Source organism: Aquila chrysaetos, chromosome 17 (assembly GCF_900496995.4).
Source record: "Aquila chrysaetos chrysaetos chromosome 17, bAquChr1.4, whole genome shotgun sequence".
NCBI lineage: Eukaryota > Metazoa > Chordata > Aves > Accipitriformes > Accipitridae > Aquila > Aquila chrysaetos.
In genome coordinates, this window is record NC_044020.1 from 23,723,107 (window position 1) to 23,738,093 (window position 14,987).

Here is a 14,987-nt window from a genome sequence, read left to right on the forward strand (position 1 = left end):
CAAGTCACATCTCTGCTTCTCTTGATCCATCCTTCTGAGAAGAGGGGATCCTCCCAGAAAGGGAATGTTCCCTCCTCCTCCTTTTGCCTCCCATGGCCTGGCTGATTTGAGGACTACCTCTGCTTCCTTCTCTGGGTACCTGCTACAAAACAGTTAATTTCATAACTCTCAGTTCTGTAACTTTGCTTTTTAAAACCCTACTGTGTTGCATGTGAGACTATCAGTTGCCACTGTTAACGCATTCCCAAGACCTTATGCAGAGAATATGTTGAAATATGACCCTGACTGTATCTGGAAAGTAAAAGAAATGCTTCCCAAATATATCTATATAATGTTTTTATATTTTGTATTTTTATAATTATCATAATATATATGTACATATAATAAATATTTAATTGAGCTACCTGCTGTACATTAAGTACAAACACATAGAATATACTGACCGCTAAAACTGTTCCTAAACGAAAGGGTAGTCATGAAAACTACACTGAGAATGCTAATGTGGATGTAATAAAGCCAGTAGCCTTTAGTAGACTTTTTTGTAAACTAGAAGTTAAGGACTTATAAATGTAGCAGATGTTAGGCCCACAGCAGATGTCAAAGGAGAAAGACTCCAAGGAAAGGATGACAGGGAGAGGTGGTAAAAGGCATGAAACTTTCATCTATGCAGCCAAAACTCAGCACAGAAAAAGAAAGACAGCAACAAGAAGAGCACAGCCCTTTAGCTTACCACAGACTGTAAAGATTAAACAATGAAATCTAGTCTGATGAGAAGCAAGGTGCCAAATTAAATACATCCTCTTTTGTTTGCACCAATACAGCCTCACGCTAACAGTAACATAGTAGGAGACGGGCTCCGCTCTGAAGTAGTGTTCCTCTGGCTCTGAATGCACGTCCATGTTGAGGTTCCCACTGGCAGGTACCACCAGATCCTCATTTACCCAGAAGTTAAGATTTGAAGGTTGGGACAACTGTTGGCCCTGAAATGCTGGTCACCTGTTTTTTCATTTCTCCCCCTCCATTAGATTTTCTTTTTCTTCTTCTTCTGTGGTGCTTGTTGATTCATACCTCTTATGTAGTTCTTTTATGCAACATTTGTATTATACTATTTTAACTCTTCTGCTGTATTCTATAATTAACACTTTCAAGTAAGATTTTTTCAAAATAAACAATTGCAAAACTTTTGTGGGGTGGTTTGGGTTTTTTGAAACCTGCTTTTCAAACTCTCTTGTTCCCAGTGCCTGTCTATATATTAGCAGACCATTCCACAGGCACGAGCAATTTGCCAACAACTTGCCAGAGCAGTTCTTCCTCCTTACAAAGTCCTGGGGCCCTTAAACCAAGCTACAAGCTGTTTGGAACAGACAATACTTGATCAATTTGGGTTTGCTCAATAGCCCAAGGTCCTGCCCCAGGTAAGCCTCCTCAACACACAACAGTAAAGATCCAGGATAATAATGAATTGAGAGATCAGTTGACAGTGTGTTTTTCCTGTGATTCGTCCAGCGTAGCCTTAAGTGACCTATGGCAACAGACAAAGGGCTGGAGAGGCACTATGACTTTAAAATGAAAGTGCTGCAAAACTTTGCCTGCACGTTTTGCCAGCCTGTTTTTCCCCAGAAGCTTCATCCTCAATGCTAAACAATGCAGTCACTAAAGATGCACAGTATTTCACTGAATACCATTAGTTATTACTCTCAATAATACAGATTCAATAGAACCTGTATTTTCATTGAATGACCAGCTTTACAAACACACAGTAAGACACAATCCATACTCCTGGAATGGTGAAAAGCAGGAGGACATGAAGGTTTCACTGACCATCAGAAGAGCTCTAAGGTGAAACTATGAAGTGACTCTGGGGCCACCGAGCTGCTTAACAAATTGGGGTCATGGGGGTAAGTTCTTTCTGCAGAGGGTAACTTTGGAGAGGACTCTTCAACCCATACTCTGCGCTACACACCCTGTCGATCGGTGTGGTGATTCTCAAACACTCCATCTACTTGATGAGGCTTCAGGAAGAAAAGCGGGGATGGAGAATTGTCCCCAGCACATCCGACTGCTGCGGGTAGAGGTAAGAGCAGCTGCCACCACCACTGCCTTTCACCCAACACCTTCATTTCCTTCTGCTGAAGGACTCGAGGGGTAGGAAAGGAAAGGCGGTGAAAGGGACAACACAACAAAAACAGCCTAAAAACCTCTGGGGTTTCTTAAGGGCGCAGGTGATACTATTAACAGAGCAGCCGGGCAGCTCAGCTGCCTACTCTGGCATTGCACACCCACCACGCAGTGCGACTGCCCTCCTCTCCTACACAGCAGGGTTTTGTTTTCCTTCTGTTCCTTCCATGCTCAGTTTTTCTTTTTCTCTAAGCAGCCAAGATTCTGAAGAAATAACTCCTAACCAGGGCTCATCAGAGCCCTACACCCAGAAACCTTCCACATGGCCCAGGCAGGACTTTTGCTAAAGCACCTTTTTTTGTCTAAGTCTTGCAAATAGATGCTGTCACAAAAGGTAGTGAAAACAAATCATTTGGACGCAAGACAAGTGCTTGAAGAACCAATGCCTGATGTGGACCATAGCACAGACTGATACCAGCATGCAAACTGGCTGATCAACAGCCGAGACCCCCAGGCAGCTAGTTAGCATGCAGTCTCCTTTGAGGATGCAAGATGGGTTCAGGAGGTAGCTGTTAAAGCACAACCCAAATCTCAGCTTCTCCCTACACCCCAGAAACATCCCACTGCTTTGATGGCCCTGCTAAGGTCCTCCAGGAGAGGGCCACGCACCAACCTGAGCAGCAGGTAGGGCCTCCAGGGACGTTCTGTTGGGCTATGACTTTAGTGCTCTAATTGCTGCCCTCATGTCTCTGTCTCGGGGCGGGGGGGACGGGGGACAGGACAAAAAAAAAACAAAAAAAAAAAAAACCAAAACAAACCAAAAAGAAAAACCACCAAAACCACACTGACATGTTTTGGGCAAGACTTCCCTCCCCACCCACACCCCTTTTTTCTTTGTTTTTTTTATGGTCAGAACAGTTGCTTTCACTTTCCTGATTTTCAGACAGATTATGTTCACTCTTGACAGAAAAATCAGTGTTCACTATGATATCTGGGTCTCAAAGCTTGTTTCCTTTGAGACTGATGGTCAGGCAAGGTGAAGCATTAGCAATAACCACCTCATGCTCAAGGCACGCGAGTGGGAGGCTGGAACCCTGACCTCCCTCCCTGGATCTCCTGCAGATATTCCTGACCTCCCTCCCTGGATCTCCTGCAGATTTTCCATATGGCCACAGGCCCATCAGGTTAACTCTCCCAGGGTCTGTCAACTCATCTGTAAAATACATGCACGAATTTGTTCAAGATACTACAATACGGTGAGTAGAGGTGTGTAAACTTTCACATGTTGGTTATTTACCAAGCAACAGGGGTTTTTTGTTTGTTAGGGGTTTGGGTTTTTTTGTTCTGTTTTTCTACACAGTTTTACATGGTTTAGTACATGGTTCCAGACAAGCAAAACTATTGGCAAGGTCGACCAAAACCTGATCCGTAGTTTGGACCAAATTAATGATATGAAATATTGAAGTCATGGGCTATAAAGTCTTTCCTGCCCTCTCTGGTTCAATGAATATAAAACTAGTAATATTAAACACAAGAGAGGAAAAGAGCCATCTCCAAAACTCTAAAGCCCAGTGATGAAGGCACGCTTCTTGCAACAAAAACGTATAACTTTGATTCCAAACTCTGAATAAACCAGAATGGGTTGTGAATGCAGGTTTCTGGCATCTCAGACGAATGCCATATAACGAAGACAGGTACAAGGCAAGTCTTCTTCATCTGTACTGTTTGTAAGTGACAGCTGAATTCCCTTATGAATCTATCCTCTTTGTTTTCAAATTAAAATGTAAGAAAGAAAATGAGATTATTTACTTAGGCCAAACAAAAGCTTTAAACTTGCCTAAAATCAAATTACTGATATCCTTTAAAATGCCAAGAAATTTGGATTTTAGAATGACCAAAACTTTTCTTTCTTTTTAGAGGGAAAAAGGAAAAAAAAAAAATTTACCTGCACTACCATCACTGTGAGTTTGGAACATGCTTTAAAAGCTTCCTATAACAGATACCACACACAGGGAAGTTGCATATTCGGTCATATGCATTTATACTACTTCTGGAATGAAAACATTACCTGAAACATCAGATTTTTGCTTGCAGATACTGTCTGCTTCTACCTGTTTAACCTATATTCACCTCACCAGTGGCATCGTATATTCTGTATTTCAGCAGCTTAAAAAGCTGGAATGTGTTGCTGACAGCTGGAGCAGGCTCAGAATATCAAGCCTTTATTCAAAATTAGCCACAGGTATTGTTTTATCATCGATGTCTTTGTAATTTGGAGACAGATTCCCAGAAACACGCTTCCTGGCAGTACCAAGAAAAGCATAATGGGACACTGGATTAATTTGAGTTGGCTTTTTTTCCTTCCATAATGCTAAGAGCATGTAACATGCACAAATAACAAAATGATGGATTAATAGCCCTGTGTTGGACTTGAATGAGCTCTTCTGCACAAATAAGCTTTCATGATGACCTAAACATCCAAGTGCCTCTTGCAGCAGTATCGCTGTAAGACAGCTCAACGATAAGAGTACAGGGCAAAGACTGAGGCTACAGGCACACAAATAAGCTCCGTGAGCTTGTGTTTCAGCCTCTCTCATTGGGGAGAAGTTACCTTACACTTTCTGCAAGGTAAGAGCATGCCCTTTGATCACTAACATGCTGCAAGGCTATGTTTTGGCAGGTTTTGGCAACTTGCTCACATGTGCAAGGAGATTTCAAGATCAAGTTGCCCGTGTTGTGTCAGATTTCCTCCATAGCATTACATAAGTCATCTCTTCTGGCCTGTGCTTTGGATCCCCAATTGGAAAACGCTCATGACAATGATCATGAGACACTCAAATGCCACAGACTGAAGGCTGCCAAACAGATATCTGAGCATCTAGAACGGACTCAACTTCATATTTGTGATATGAGCAAAGACTGGCAACCAGTTAGACGTGTATGATGATGTCAGTTACCAAGTCTTGGAAGCTTTCACAGAATGGCTATAAAGGACCAGAGCCTAGCTGTCAAGAAAAAGCAGAGGAGAAATTAACTCCTTCATTAGGATCTAGGGGAAAACCAAACAAACAGGAAACCAAACAAAATAAACCTGTAAAGCTTCCAAGAACTTTCTTTCTATATTTTTAGTTATGCTTAAAGTGCAAGAACAAACTCTCAAGGGGCAGCTGTCTTGTTTTTACTGCCATATCTAATAAACTAGCAATAATGTACAATATAATCAATCTTGTTTGTAAGTATTGATAGGACATGAGCACTTCTCCATAGGATGAACTAGTTTAGTAACCAGCTACATCAACAAGAGTGACTTGGCACGCCATCCTTTGTCTGAATGACAGTGTGTGTCTGCAACTCTTAAAACTACTGGGGAGATGACTTTTTTTTTTTTTTTTTGAGGTTCAAGATCTACTGCCTAAGGCCATTACCTCTAAAGCTGGGTCCTACCAATGTTAATTTGCTAGGGTATCATAGCTTGAGTCACATCACTTAAACCTCCAGGACCTCAATAACTGAGCATCAAAAGTGTACACAGAAGCAACGTGTTATCCTCTCATCAGACTACCAGTTCTCAGTTTCTACACCAAAACACAGCAAGGAATCATAAGAGTGCCATGACAATAGCACATGATTGGACAGATTATAGAACCTGAGTATAAATATATCAAGAGAAATTAAAAATTACACATTGTTCACTAAGTTTAAACACCCTTTCCTTCATGGCTCCTTTATTTACTTGCTGTAAGTGGTAATGCCCAGTAATACAGCAGGTGCTTCGCCTCTTATTTCACCACCACCCCAAAACAACCAAATATAATTAATGAAGTTCTATATCATAATCCACTTTCTTAGGAGCGAACCAAACTAACCCTCTGTGTTATTAAACCACAAATTATTTTTTTTAAATAAAGAGAAATCATATTTTCATTTGTTTTCAACATAACCATTGCCATTTTGTTGGAACCATGACAAAACGTGTGATGTTACATGAAAGACTGTGTTTATGGGCTATATTCTATGCATGACAATTCTGACTTCTACACAAATTTGGAATGTGGTCCTCTGCCACAAAGAAGCCCTAGAAATGGGCCATCAAATCACAGGAGTTTCCTCCTATGCAGGCATATATGAAGACGATACAAAAGTATCACACTAGCTTTTAAACTGTGGGAGCTACCCTCTGTGAAAGACAGAAGAAAACATTTCGGCTGCAGACCTCTTCCCATCACAGTAGTTCTTACAGGCTCCCCTTTTACCAGGCAAGGACTATTAGCAACCAGACGGGTTACCATTTCAGTGTAAATCAAAGCAGTTTAAGGGCTAGTACATCTTGTGGTGCCTGCCCAGCCTTTAAAAAACCTGGGGGAAGGTTTAACACATCTCAGCTATCTGACAAGCTCATTGGCTATAACACAGTACCTGATGCATAATCTCTAGCATCACCTCTCTCCCTTTGCCTCTGACATTCAGATCTGCATAGCGCTGCCCAGGGGTTTCCAGATGAGAGCCCGTAATCTTGGCAACATTAGGTCATTCTCTTTTTCCATTGCGTGCTGCTTCCATTGCCTATTATTCTGAAGCCCAAAGATCTTATTGTATTTATTATCAATGCAAATCCAGCCCAGAAATATAACTAATGGATTAAAACTGAGGGCCCAATCTGATAAATGGAAATATGCCCAGATTTTAAGAGGAAGCAGTGGACACAAGAGGGGAGTTCAGTCTGGCGGCAACCTTCAGTGCCCTCAGATCGCTAAGTCATTACATCAAGCTCACATTCTGGGTTGGGTTGGCCTTTATGGGATCTAATCAGGCTAAAAGGAGAGCAAATAAAAACTGCAGTGGAAAGAAAAGGGTAAACCATTTCACAGGCTACCAATAGGCTGCCTAGGTCTTTCATTTAAAGAATATTACCTCTCCCAGCTGCTTGTGTTGCCCCTTACCTGGAGGCTAGCTTCAACAGTTTAAAAGTAAATTTTAAAAAAACCCAAGTGATCTGAATTAATCAAAAGCTGATTTTACTTAGAGAAAGTTACAAAACGCTCGTATGAACCACCCCACCAGCAGAGCTGCCAAGGGGACAAACAACATGTAGGCACAGTGACGTCCCTCACTGATACAACAAATTCAAACATAATTAATTCTAGTTCCTTCTAAATTAGCTTAAATGAAAGGTCTATTGTATCAGAGTAAAAAACTGGCAGAATTGCTGGGACACGATTCTAATCTTCAGGCGAAAAACCACAAATCTCTATGTCCACGCAGATTACAGAAGTCAGGGCCTTCCTCATACAGCAAGAGCTATGCATGTTCTCTCACTTCCTCTATTATTTTTCAGCTCTTCCAAGCAGTGGCCCTGTCATGTACTTCATTATGTTCAGACACCTGTGGCTGTGAAAGCACTGCTTTTTTTAAGAGGAAGGGTACAGTTTCTGGCGTGTTAAATACAGCATGCAAAACATTTAAACAGGAGCAGCAGAAGCAAATCTTCTGCATTTGAACAGTCCAAGGCAATACAGTCTCCTTTTCTACTCCTGCTTTCTATAATAGCCTCACTCCTATTTATTGTCTTGAGAAAGAGATGTAAACTTCAGATCTCAACACATTCAGACATCAAGATATCCACCAAGCCCTGCCAAGCAATTCTGTGAGCTGAGTTTGTTTCTTATTATTTACATTGCTGAAGGACTGACAATCATTTTAACATACTATGAAATCAGGGGTTTTTTTCTGTACATTGAAGCTATGCTTGTGTATCCCAAGTGTCAGTAAGACACATCTCTAGAGCCCTGCTAGGCTCTTCTCCAAGTTGCTTTGTCTCCCTTTCTATTTTCTGTACCATTTATTTTTAATACATACATTAATATGTTAAATTGATAATGTAAAGTATTAACTAACTTTACTCTAAACTTTTTCTCTTCAGGTAAGTGCTAAGAATTAAAAGACACGCTGAAATACCACAAATTAAGATCAGTCCTTCAAAGTCATGTTCAGGGCTTTTCCGAAACTCTTAGGCTTCACCCACACTGGCAGACTTTGCAAAAAGGTGTCTAGAGCAGCAAAAGCAGTCTCGTTTCTCCCTACAGTGTGATATACCTCCTGTAGTACGATATAAGGCACACCTCCAATCCAACAGTGCATATAGACTGGGAAATGTCATTAAAATGTAACCACTTTATAGAACAGCATCCCATGCTAAATCCAAGTACAAACCTGCCAGTAGCAACCCCCAAGATTTACTATTCTGTTATTGCAACACTATCTATTCTTACTCCCACTTGTCTAACTCATGAAAAATTAGAAGTTGAATCAACGAGTGTACCTCACATCTTTTTTGCTGGGTCTTCTTCTAGTCAGTCTCCCCACACATGATATTGCACATTGTTTAGCCCACAGCTTTATCTTTGTATTTCAAGATTCAAGGTTTCTAAAAGTGTTAAATTCAGATTTCTGGGCTTTGCTGAGGAATGAGATGTGACAGCAATTTCCTTTCAGGAGAACAGAAGATGAAAGAACTTAGACAGCTTTTCAGCACACCAAGATGAGGTACCTGACAGGTTTTCTAGAAACATTTTGCTGGATCAGCAAAACCTTTGTTGAATCACCCATCAGGAAAAGTGTGCAGAGCATACATTAAAATACAATCAGTTAGTCGTAGTCTTACCTTCCTGAGTTCTGAAGTCATCTTCAGCAAATTTATTAAAGTTGCCACACAACCCACAGGTCTTATTATAGTGCTTTTCTTGAAGGAGTATCTGAATATTCCCACTGATATCAATCTTCACCACAAAGCCATGCTCATCACTGGATATTTTATAGTAACCTGCCTCCTTCTCTATAAATATGCCATTGGAGGCAAAAGGTATGGAAACCCTGTGAAGAAAAATAGGAATTTCTCAGAACATGACACACAAAAAACATCAGGTTTTTTCTGCTGGAATACTTGTTCCCACAGGTACCTTTTGTCTTCCTGCATCACACCTCCATCTAAAGAGAAGCGAAGATTGAAATATTCCCCGAGATACACAGAGAAACCAATTTTCTCCCCATCCTGGTAGTCGCCTGAAGAGATGAGACATAAGCATATATTGTTATTGTTAGTTCTGGGACTCGGGACAACTTGTAAGTACACAATGTAGGGTTAGGAGCATACCATCTAACGTTTTCCAGAAGCCATCCATCTATTTCATCCCATAGTTGTTTAACGTGAAATGGACAGATAGTCCCCAGATGAGGGCTGGCATCAGCCACTGGCAGGCACATGGCCTGGCACTGGCTGTGGACTCACGCTCTCCCCGTTACTGTCTCTAACCAGTGAATTCTCCATCCTACCACGCACACTGGAGAAGTTTTCATGAGATGTGCCCAATGATCTGCCTTGCTCTTTCCTTTCCTAGTTTCTTCCCAAGAACGACCCATAGCTCAGCGGTAAGGGAAGGGGGTTGAATCCATTGAACTGGTAGAAGAACTGAGCCTGGATATCTTTGTTCTTGATAAGCCCTCTAACCATCTCAACTGGTCTTTAAGGGGTGGATGCCAATATTGGCTATCCAACTCGGGGCGGGGCGGGGCGGGGGGGGGGGGGGGACGACGACTCCCTCTGAATTTTTCAAAAGGAGCAGCACATAGAGATGGAGACAACTTTCTTAAGCTCTGAGAGAGAAGAGGGTGGGGGACGGTCAGACATAGCTCTTTCTCTGCTTTTGCTGTTGTCTAGCTTTGACTTTACAACAGCTCCTTGTGCAATGCACCGCTCATTCTGGACCTCCAGCTCTGCCCAGACCTAGACACTTTACTCAGCAATGCAGATTGCACTTCACAGCCAGGTGCCCACCCACACACGTATACTAAGATAGGAATCAAAAAATAGATTATGCCATGCTTATGTGCCCAATATGAACATAAGGTGTCTGCTCATGATTGTTTGTTTGGTTTTTGGTTTTTTTTAAGATTTAATAGATCACATAAAATACTGCAATCAATTTATACTTCACATATGCTGGTGGGTTCTCCTATATACAAAAAAATTTGTATCAAGTTGTTCAAGTTGAAGAAGAAAATTACTTAAATTGGTATACGGTTCCTTTTCAGAGTGATGGGATCAATTTATTTCATTTTACTTGTAGTCAGTAAAAAGTCATCTTGAACTATGACTAATACAGAACAGTTATTAGTGAATATATCTACCAGAAGAGTTTGGTATTAAAGTAATACACAGTTTTGGTTCTCATATAATCTCTTGCCCATCCCCAAGAATAACACTGCAGAGGCTCATGCTAATTCAAAGGTTTTTTGTCCTGCAGGATGGGATTTTTCTTACTGGGGGAATTTAGCAAACAGGTAAAATTAGTTCTACAGGGTTGTATAGTTCCTATTCCCGTACTCAGCTTTAACAGCCACATTCCCCTAGCATATTCAAAATTGAAAAAGGTCTCACTTTCCCTCTTTAGAAGAGCCAGTAAGAAAATCCCCATTCCTTGGCAGCTTAGTTAAGCTATATTACCAAGGGATGACAGAAGCCAAAGTGACAGTGTTTCCTCAGAAGTAATCCTACTTTCAAAAAAAACAAAGAAAAACAAGATCCTTTTATGCAGAGGTCCATCCTATCTGACAAAGGGCAACTATTTGTCTTTTCTTCTCAGTGATGGAACCCAGCACAAGTGCAATGCCACATCCCTACAACATTTTGCATTTGTTACTTCTTGGTATCTTGCTCAGACTCACCTAAGAGTGTGAAGGAGCGCTTGTGACAGTCCCCAGCAAGGAGGTAACTGCAGTCCCCAGCAAAATTGTAGAAAGAACCATCAAAAGTTTTGATATGATCATTCCCAAAAAGGCTGCAACGGGAAACTGATGACTCCTGAAGCAAAGAACCTGATGATCCTGGATACCAAAACACAACATAACTCACAACGTAAAACAATCATTTTGTAGTTCAGGAATTTATCGGCTGGATTTTATCACCATTGATCATTGCATGTCCTGGACCTTTAGCTCTAGCTTCTAGGCAGACTGTATGCCTGGCATGACATTCCATAGAATCAAGCACAGATTTTTTTATTATGTGCATTAGTGAAATGGCTTTTTACTTTATTTCTACTGGCCCAAACCTCACATGGGTAATTTCAGTCCTGATCCTTTGAGGAATGCTGTGCGTTCATTCATTTGCGCCTGCCTGCAATCCCATTAAGATCAATAGGGCAGTAGCAAAGCCCCATAATTTGTTCAGCCAAACATCACTGACTTCAGGGACTCCTTGTGACTCAACATAGTGCTTGTTGCAAGGTAAAGAGACAAAAGGAGTAACTTTATCAATGGCTCCAGCATGATGAGAATATTGCCCGAGCCAGGATTGCAGGATTAGATGGGTAAAAAGCAGGTGGTGGCCGGGGAATCTTACAAAAGGAACAGTGAAAACATATTCGAGCTCCTAGACACCAGGAAAGTAAGCATGTTTTCCTACCTGATATTACCGTGGCCAGCAGTAGGTTTGTTAGCAGCACTGCCAAGAGGAGCATCTGTCAAAATTCAGAAAGAGAGAGATTAGAATATTCTTAGTTTGGGGCGTTCAGTCTGTTTCACAACAACTCACCATTTTCTATCCTTTCTTTATAAAGTTATTTTTGAGGTTCTACAACATTTCAGATAGCCATAATCCATGCAGACTTTCACAGTAATTTGGTTACCCACCTATGCTTCTTTAAATAGGTAACATAGGAGAATAACCATTCTTTATTCCTATTTTCACTTCTCGTTGCAGGGAAATGTGGGCTACCTCCACAGAAAATGCAACCCAGCATACACACATATCCTGATCTACCCGAGTTAATACATTGCACAAACAAAGCCCTTCAATAGGCAGCATTATTCATCAGACAACCTGACGTGAAGAAGCACACTAGACTGGATCAGCCAACTTGGCTCCAGGAGAAGTCACCTCTGCTGCATGAAGTTTGCGTCCTGCCCAAACATCCATGAAGGGACAGAATATATAGGTTTCACAGCAGCCAACAGTTCTGGCTGGCAGACCATTATAACCACATGCTTATAATCCACTGATTTCAGGGTGATAATATGCCTGAGATAAGGGGCAAGAAGCAAAGGGGGGGAAATCGTGCAGAGATTAGAGACCCAGGGGAAAACTTCCATTCACCAAAATCAGTTTTAGCATTGCCTCCTGCTTTCTACAACCAAAATGTCAGCTTTCGCTCTCCATATGTCTATAAACTACCTCCTGTACTGCCAGGCCTTTAAAAATAATAATAGGTTATGAGTGTCATGCAGATGGTGAACTACAGATGCATTTTGTGGCAAGACATTAGCCGTTAATGGATGAAAGCTGTAGGGAGCTCCATTTAAGCGAGTAAATTTCAGTGATCATATAAGCAACTAGAGAGGCTTAAATATACCATACTTAATGTCAGGAGACCAGACATGCCTTTCTCCAAAAGACCCTCCAATTAAAGACTAGAATACATTTTGCAAAGACAAATTCTGATTTCAGTTTACAGACACACACTTCTTATTGATGTCAATTATGTAGGTCCAATTCACAGCCACATAAATAAACATCGAGTTTGCCTTATTTACAAAAGGCAGGAAAAGAAAGATCTATTATAAAACTCAGTCTAATATAATGCTGCAAATGCCAATCTGACATAAGGCTGTTACTGCTGCAAGATAGCTAAGAAGTGGCAACTGCATGGGAATGTGACTACAGAGTAATGGTAAAGAAAACAATAGGCATTATTCTCAGATTACACACTTGCTAGTGTATTTTTAGTGCATGCACTGTGTCATTGTGACCAAATCAGATATTGCTTTTCTTTTTAACCCTTCAGTTTTACAAAGCAGGCAAAGAAGAAAAGACAGGGTATAAACCTTTCTCTTCAGCCCCCTTCCACCTCCCAGTCTGTTCTAAGCTGCAGACTTGAAGTTTCCCCCAATTCTAATAGAGCAGGTGCCACTACCAAATCAGAACACAATCAAATAAGGTCTACCAGTATGTAACACTCTATAATTTTATCACTGGCTTAATTAGAAATTAATGTACCTTCTTCTGTGCGAGATTCCTCTTGCACGTGAACAAGGAGCTCCTCCGGTTACCACCTATAGCCTACAACACCATTGTTCCCGTGTTCTTTCAGAAGACAGGACTGGAATGGCTTTGGTCTGTTTTTGTACAAGCCAGGAACTCTTGTTCACTTAAAAGGAAAGATAAAGACCAAACGTCACATCCGTCTGATTCTCAAGACAATAGATTAAATTGCTATCGTGTAAATCAGTAGTCTTAATTGCCAGAAAGTTACAATGAGGGGAAATAGTTTTAAAAACTTACATGACAGATAAGTCTTTCAAATATATTTTGCATGTGTATGTGTGACAAATCTCACTGGCTGAGCCAATAAGCAGCATATTTATTTGAAAGACTATTGTTAAAGAGGAATAGTAGGATGCTCCATACCTCAGAGACCACAGAGCCATGTATTACTTTTTCCTGCAAACAACTGCTTTAAAGGAGAAAGAAGAAAAAATTCAGAGCTAGTAATGACCTGGTTTTGTTCTCCAGGTACAAACACATTTGAATTTTGTCACATTCAATTAGATCAACACACTCGGTCCTTGAATTTGCAAATGTTTATAGAGGTACCCTCTGGAACAACATATGGTAACAAGTTAGTCGCACACATACTTGTTTACTGAGGTGGGCACAAGCTTTATGGGCATATGTACAGCACTAAGCAAAAAATGCAGAGCAGATGACATCTTATTTTACTTTCAATGTCCCATGCTTCATATTTACAATAGCTACTAGTAACAACAAAGGGGTTAGGAGGCAACACATTTCCCCGTAAATCATATTTTGCCACTAGTTCACAGAAACAGGTCCTTACTTTAAACCAAGAAAACCAATGCACAACAATAAAAATAGGCCTCCTGAGAGTCCCCAGCAGGCCTGCCTGTCTTGTCCACAAGCAATTCTGAGAATGAAGTGAGTATAATCCTGGCACACACTTCTTAGAAAACAAAAAAGAAAACAAACAAACATTAAAAAAAAAAAAAAAAAATCACCAAACCATGTTGTAATATCATCATTTCTTCCTGCAGGCAATGTCCCTTATGATTTCTACAGGTGACTAGGTTGATACTTGCAAAATGGCAATGGATTATTTCTGAGACAACCTAAACAGACTCATCACCTAAATTGAGGAGTTACAAATAATACAAATAATAAATTGTTAGCCATACTTACTTTGTCTTGTATGAACTCTTCATGACATCTGCATGTTAAAATACTACAGTGCTGTGCTACAGGCACCGAGTGACAGAAAGAAAGAAACACAGACCAAATTGTTTCTTTCCCCTTGAAAAGCCAGAGAACAAGATTTTAAAAGGAACAGTTTCCGCCAGGATCTTCTCAGCCAGATGGTCCTGCTTTTTCTCCGGCAGCAGTAAGGTTTGCCCTGCTCACATTCACGGCAGTGCCAGGCCCACACCTGACAGCAGCTGGGAAGATCCTGGGGAACGTACAAGAAAATGCCCCACAAGTGTGGAAACTTGGGGTCCACTACAGTCACGGCCCCACAGACATCCCTCCAGCGTGGGGCAATCCCTGCTGCTGCAATAAAGTACCGATAAAGGACAACAACATATCCCCCCAGCTTCTGCCCAAAGCGCTCCTCTGCGTTTGCAAGGGAGTAACATCCATGGAAAAAAATATGCAAGTCGAAGCCTTAAAAACTGTTTCTTTGGCATTTTTGCATTAGCGTGTGCAACAGCTGGGAACCTCTAGATAGAGGAACCAGTAAGTATGGAGGCCAGGGTTTTACCCAGTTTAAACTTGACATGACTCCGTAGAGAAGGGCTAATAC

The 14,987-nt window shown here is 41.1% G+C and overlaps 1 protein-coding gene across 1 annotated transcript in view; it reads right to left on the reverse strand.

Moving 5' to 3' along the window:
- The window catches only part of VWF (von Willebrand factor), a 145,801-nt gene extending 132,488 nt beyond the window's left edge, over positions 1–13,313 (reverse strand). Inside the window, exons 1-5 of the mRNA XM_030040818.2 lie at positions 13,169–13,313; positions 11,579–11,633; positions 10,840–10,998; positions 9,075–9,177; positions 8,780–8,988 (exon numbers count right to left, since the gene is read on the reverse strand). Coding sequence (XP_029896678.1) covers positions 8,780–8,988; positions 9,075–9,177; positions 10,840–10,998; positions 11,579–11,633 — 526 coding nt within the window. The 5' untranslated portion in view covers positions 13,169–13,313. The remainder of the gene's footprint in view (positions 1–8,779; positions 8,989–9,074; positions 9,178–10,839; positions 10,999–11,578; positions 11,634–13,168) is intronic.
- Positions 13,314–14,987: the final 1,674 nt, after the last annotated feature.